The 6626-nt window shown below is 32.8% G+C and overlaps 2 protein-coding genes across 2 annotated transcripts; both read right to left on the bottom strand.

Moving 5' to 3' along the window:
* Positions 1–2600: 2600 nt before the first annotated feature.
* TRIVIDRAFT_128252 (uncharacterized protein) lies at positions 2601–4104 on the bottom strand (the record flags this gene model as incomplete). Its single annotated transcript, XM_014100322.1, has 4 exons — positions 2601–3276; positions 3341–3447; positions 3496–3776; positions 3825–4104. Coding segments are annotated over 4 exons (1344 nt in total), but the record flags the coding sequence as incomplete, so codon positions are not given.
* A 1073-nt stretch (positions 4105–5177) lies between these two features.
* On the bottom strand, positions 5178–6153 carry TRIVIDRAFT_192081 (uncharacterized protein; the record flags this gene model as incomplete). Its single annotated transcript, XM_014100321.1, has 5 exons — positions 5178–5307; positions 5357–5497; positions 5559–5765; positions 5801–5899; positions 6101–6153. The coding sequence occupies 5 exons, from the start codon at positions 6151–6153 to the stop codon at positions 5178–5180; spliced, it is 630 nt and encodes a 209-aa protein (XP_013955796.1).
* Between the last annotated feature and the right edge of the window lie 473 nt (positions 6154–6626).

Below are 6626 nucleotides of genomic sequence, written 5' to 3'. Positions count from 1 at the left end.
AAAATCTTTTTATAATTAAAAATAAATAAAATTATATATATTTTATTATTTTAATAGTTAATAAAAGAAAAAAAAAAAGTAAATTATTAATTTATTAATTAATAATTTTATTATTTTAAATTTATTTTTTATTTATTTTATTAAAAACTATAAAAATATTAAAAAAAAAAAATAATAATTAATAAAATAATAATAAATATATTATATTAAAATATTATAAAAGTAAAAGGTTATATATAATAAATAATAATAAAATAGTTATTTTTTTTATATATTTTTAATTATTTTATTATTAATAATTAAAGTTTTTTTAATTTAAATTATATTATTTTAAATTATAAAATAAATTTATTTTATAATTACTATAATTATATTTTAAATAATATTATTAATATTAAAATAAAATTAATTTTTAAATTAATAATAAAAAAATAATAAAAAAGTAAATATTTATAAAAAAATTTATAAAAATAATAAAAACTAAAATTATAAAAATATTATATAAAAAATTAAAAATATTAAGTTATATTTATAAAGTTAAAATTTTATCAATTTAAATAATTTAAAGTTTTAAAAGTATTAAAGGAATATTAAACTTTAAAGTTTATTATATTAAAATAATATTTAAAAAAGTTATTTAATAAATTTTTCTATAAATAATTTATAATTTTCAAATTTTAATTTATAAATATATTAAAAACTTAAATATATTAAATTAAAAAAAAATATTATATTAAAATTAAAATTATTAATTTTTTATATTAATTTTAAATAGTTATTTTAAAATTATATAAATATTATAATATAATTTTTATTATTATTTTTATAATAATAATATTTTTTATTATTATTCAAAAATATATTAATAAAAGAAATATACTTTTAAAAAAAAAATATACTTTAAATATTATAATATAAATTAAAAATTATAACTTTTATTTTTTAATAATTATAATAATATATATAATATTTATAAAAATAAATTTTATATAATAATTAATTATATTAAAGTAAAAATATTAAAAAAAAGAAATTATTTAAAAGTTTTTAAAAAAATATATATAATATATTAATAAAATATTATAATTATTAAATTTTAATTTTAAAAATAAATATTTTTATAAAAAAACTTATAATTAATTATATAAATATAAAAATAAAAAAAAATATTTTTTTTATTATTAAATAATTTAATTTAAAAATATTATAAATTTTTATTTAAAAAATTATTAAAATATATATATTTAAAAATTATTTTTTATATAAAAGTTAAAATTATTTTATTTTATTATAAATTAAATAAAGTTTATATATTAAATAAAGCCTATTTATTAAATAAAGCTTTTATTATAATATTTAAATATAATTATAAAAATAAAGATTAATATTAAATTAAATATTAAAATAGTATTATAAAAGAAAGGTAGTATATTAAATACTTAAAAATTAAAATATTAAAAAAAAGCATTTAATTTTTAATTAAAGTTTTATAGCTTAAAAGGAAATTATAAAAAGAAAGGTTTCCTTTTTTATTAAATAGAGGTTTAAAAATAAATACAGTTATTATTAAACACCTAACTATAGTATAGTGGCTAGTTCGCTGCCTATTCCCTTTTTTAACTTTATTACTTTTCTCTTTGTGCTCTAGCTCTCTGACAATTAGTTCGTTTCTTAACCCTTGTGCAGTTCACTGATTTGTTCTCCCAAAGATAGTCATGTTCCTGGTCTTGCTTCGTAATTGAGCATTAATAATTTTCAATAGCTCAGAGGTGCGATTACTATTCCAATTGATTACATGCGCTTCACTCAATGGCTTGGAACAGGCCCACTGCGTGTTCTCCATCTAACCGAGAAACTTGAATTTTGGGATTCTCGTAGTTAATTTGCTGTTTTTTGCATCATCCGTGTGGAATTAATGTCATTATTAAGGGATAAACACTTAAGTAATCCTTCAGGGCTGGCAAAGATGGTTTAAATCATATTCGGCTCAGGCTGCATCAAGGAGCATACTGTTTTCCAATTTTATTTCCTTTTCATGGACAGGGTACGTCGAGCAGTCCAACAGCGGTCTTTTTCGATGGCATCAATCTTCCGCTTCTAGTTAGCCTGCCAAGCAGTTTTGCCTTCAGCAGCTTAGCTCGTTTGCTTATGCCGCTTAACTCTGTCCCATCGTCTATAAGAGTCTCGGATTGAGGCGCCAGTCCAAAACAAGCAGTACATCCCGTCCGCAGAGGGCGTCAACTCTACGGAGTTATACTGTCTCTTTGTTCTTCGCTTGCTCGTCCTATAGTTACCTGGTGGTAGACACAGTCGTATAGAAACTCCACATTATTCGACAATGTTATTCGCAGACACATAGTCATGCCGCTTGCACGTGGGCCTGGCTGTGATATATTTTCGGCATTGAGATAATGAGTCGTAATCGTTAACCCACAATGTCCTCGAACCGCCCGCCCGTATATAGAGTATTAGTAGTAGCACTACATTTTCTCGGGAAAATGCTGTATATGGCTTAATGTATATTATGCTGATATTTTTTTTTAAAACTAACACGGCTAGCTTTAAACCCATTAACTTCAGTGTCAATGCAAGGAATATGCCTCCCAGAATGCTTTGCCGGGTGTGTAGAACACTTTGTTCGACCAGATAAAGTTACCTAGGAAACTTTCTGTTTCTTTCCAATCGGACGAGAGAGTCGCATCTCCAGACTGGTGAAGTAACAAAATATACTCAGACCTAGTCACGCCGAGTTGGGCGAAAGTACCACCAACTATAGTGCACCACAACAGTGCGTCCTTGTGACTTTCCCACAAAACATCTCTTTTCGCATGTCGCAAGACACGCAATAGCTTTGCTGATATATGTGATGGTATAAAGTGGCCCGCCCAGATTTCTGTAAACAGCATATAGGCGCATAAATATAATGTGAATATGCAGCATATCACTATTTCATCGTCCTCATCTGCCGCCAGAAAGTGCGAGTAAAGACGAGACTCCATCCATGCTTGGTAATTGTCCATGTGAATTATGGATGTTGAATCATCAAGATTCATATCAGATGACTCTCTCAGATGTTGTAAAGCATAAATATCTTCGATGACCTTGACTAAGTCATCTCCAAAAACCTGCCTCAATGGCTCGAAGCCCGGTGGTAGGGTAAATATAGAAGAAAGAAATGGATTGCGACCCCAGTGAAGTTCTGGGAAAACATCATGGTTGAATCTGCGCTCAGAGCCTATGATCCAGGCTGCATTCAAGTCTTGCCAGAAGATTGCACTGTTGAGATTAGAACACGTATCCGATAATGCATGAAGGAATCCTAGCTCAGATAGATATTTACCGCTTGATGCCGTCATGAAGGTGTATAAGCTTTGAGTCGCAAAAGTTTAACAATTGCATAACGCCCGTCAGGTGCATTTCTACTCGTGGTTTGTTCCCGAGTCGCCACTATGTAGCTTTCTCAGCAGTGAAATATTAACGGTTTGCAATACTAACCTCCACTCCTATCAGTAACAATATTGCCCCTATCATTTGAGAAACGGCTTTTGGGTCAAGTGTAGAGCCAATTTTTTTGTTAATGTGTTGAATAGTCGTGTTCTTAAAAGTGACACATTCCTGTGTGAAATGGTATTCATTTGCAGCGAATGAAAGTGAGAGCATAATAGCGTTTGAGAGAGCTGCATCGTTAAAGCCATCGTGAAATAGCCGATGGAATATTTGGTGTGCCGTTGTTTCTGCAAAATTGCATACCGGTTCCAAAGCTTGGGATGCGGTTTCTGAAATATATTAGTATTGGGCCTTACCAGCTAAAGCATGAACTGTACTATTTGTTATAAGAGATTGCAATCGTGTAGAATTGCTTATGGAAAGCGACCGAAAAGGATCGAGCTGCTGAATATCGCTTGGTGTCTTGTAGTCGTTATTATGTCTCTTCACGGCGGAGGCGTTCTGAAGTCTGTCGGGTTTAAAGTGACGAAAATTTCCAGTAACTTCAGTAATTTTCTTTTTGCGTCCTTCTAATGATTTCTTGGCACCATGACTCCGAATGACTCTCTGGATCGACTTTAACTTGATTGTATTTGGATCTTGAAAAGTGATAAAACGGAACCCGTCCCCGGTGTCCGCCGCGGTATTTTCCTTTTGAGGGAAATCCTGCGTATTGGACTCAGTGTTAGGCCAACATTCATCAACCATCTTCCAATTGATCAAAATTGAACTTGATTTTCTGCGCCTGGATCGACTTATACAATAAGCAATCTAGGTGAGAGGGGAGTAGGCATGAGTTTTGAGTCAAGAACAGTTTTGGGATCTGATGCCGTTATCGGTTTAATCTCCTGTGTTGAGATGGCTAATCATCAACCATGTAAACGATAGAAACCATTATTCGAGTTTGACTGCAATATGAAGACAACGACAACAAATAAAATAATATAAAGGCCCCGATAGCTTTAGCGATTTGTTAAGCTATAGCGAAAGTCGCTTCTCTGTGATTCTACGCTATGCCAAGTGGGCTAAACCTGTATAGGCAATTTGACTACGGTCTCAATATGCGTGTTCAGGCGTAGCTTATTTTGCCAACAAAGTCGAGGCTTTAAGCCGAATTATGCCAACCTCCATTTTAGTATTTGCCGCCTGATTCACGATCCCAACTGACTGCCTAGTCTTATCAGCCATCATTTAATCCTTTTTCGTATTACGGAGTAGTTACCGTAAGTAGATGCTTATCAGCTTACTCTGACACCTTAGTATGGACATATATAGATAGCCTCCAATAGATGAATTGACGAAAGATACATTACCATTATTATTTGCCTGATGTTGCTATGATAATTTGACAGCGTCGGAACCATTCCTGTACGCGTGGGCTCTAGGAATAATCGTGTGTGAAGAAGAGCTTCTGCTATTATATTCGCCTGGATACAATCCCGGAATAGGAATTGAATAATAATCGACTCGAAGCTGATTTAGTTTCGGAGATATCCATGTATCTAAAGTGCTATCCAATGTGGATCGTCAACTCGGACTGCGTTATTGCGCCATCTAATGAGTTTAGCTTAAGCACTTATAAGAAACGTTCCATTGAAGCAATATTGATCATTAATTACACCCTTACTAAAAAGCTCACGCCATTCTTCAAATTGTACAGTTTCATGTTCCCCATTTCACCAATTTATTTGTCATTGCTTTGGCGCGCCAATACTAGCAGCCCATTCTTCGACAGACATGAAGCGCTCCACAAGCAAAGGCCATATCAAATTGACAGCTGCGTCCTTTTGCTCGATTGTGAAACCGGCCGTCGCATTTGAACTAGGGTCAAAGTAAGCGCAAATTGTTTCTCCTCTAGCATGTTACTCACAGTAGTGTCACGTCATATCCCAGCTCTTTGCCATATCGTGCTGTGCACTCCAGGCATTGATTGCTGGTCATACCCGCGCAGGCCAGTTTAGTGATGTCGCGTTGATGAAGAAGATAGTCTAGATCAGTGTTTTGAAACGAACTATCAATCTGTGTTAACTGATCGCCCTTACGCTCTGAATTACAAAGGTGGTTGTGCCCACCTAACGTTCCAGTGCTTTGATACGACTACATCACCATTCGCAAGGTCAGGCTCCAGCCCCTCGTATATCTGCGCCCCCCAGCTACCTTCTTCAATCACGCGGCCTTCTTTCATCCCTATGTGATACGAGGTCATCCGGTTCCAGCCGTCATAGTTGCGTGGCTTGTATTGTTGGTGCAAACAATAGTAGATGGGAATATGCGCCGCTCTTGCAACTTGAACCAGTCGTTGAATATGCCTTACGTTTCTGTGGCCTCAAAACTAGCTTTTACATTACCGTACCATTTACCATCAGGATAGATGAAGTCGTTGTAAAGATCAATAAGAAGGACTGCGGTTCCACTGTTAGACGCCGTCTTGCTATAACCGTAACGAATGGAAACGATAGTTGTAGAGAAAAATGAGTATATTGACTTGGATGAATGAATTGTCATTTATGATCTGATCTATTTATTTAAATCGCAGACATATTTAGATGCTTATATATATATATTTTTCGGCCTGTTTTTGCGTTTTGTGAAGACCAAAAACGGAAACATGTACTTATCCATAAACTGCATAAGCCACATTCGTGCAAAGCAAGCAAAATCCTTCATTTGTATTCCAAAGAGTTGGTAGCTTAATTGACTAAACTTTACATTCAGTTTGACAATTCATTACTCTGTATACTAATCATCAACAGCAAACGGACAAAGTGGATTGCCTGCTTTGGAATTAGCTGTAGCTGGGCTTTTCGTCCAATTCAATCTTTGTTGCTTCAAAAGGCCCAAAGGCAACGCCAATAGGTATCAGTATTATTAATAATACAAACATGAAAATATCAATCCCTATATAATGTTTAATATTAAACGAGATTATGTACGATTCCGATCTGATTTGTCATTTGCGTCCGCATATTCATTGGTTGGGATTCTAGAACATGACCGCAAGGAAAGGGCGGGGGTGAGGGGTTCCGGATATTCGGTCGGACACAGCTACGATTCTACGGCCTGTAGAAAGAAATAATATATAAGAAGAAGACAAATATTTTAGCAGTAGGTGACTACGAAACGATTAGTACCAGCTTTTT

This window comes from Trichoderma virens (assembly GCF_000170995.1).
Source record: "Trichoderma virens Gv29-8 chromosome Unknown TRIVIscaffold_69, whole genome shotgun sequence".
Lineage (NCBI taxonomy): Eukaryota > Fungi > Ascomycota > Sordariomycetes > Hypocreales > Hypocreaceae > Trichoderma > Trichoderma virens.
The sequence above is the reverse complement of the archived record's forward strand: the minus strand, read 5'-3'. Positions and strand labels throughout refer to the sequence as shown.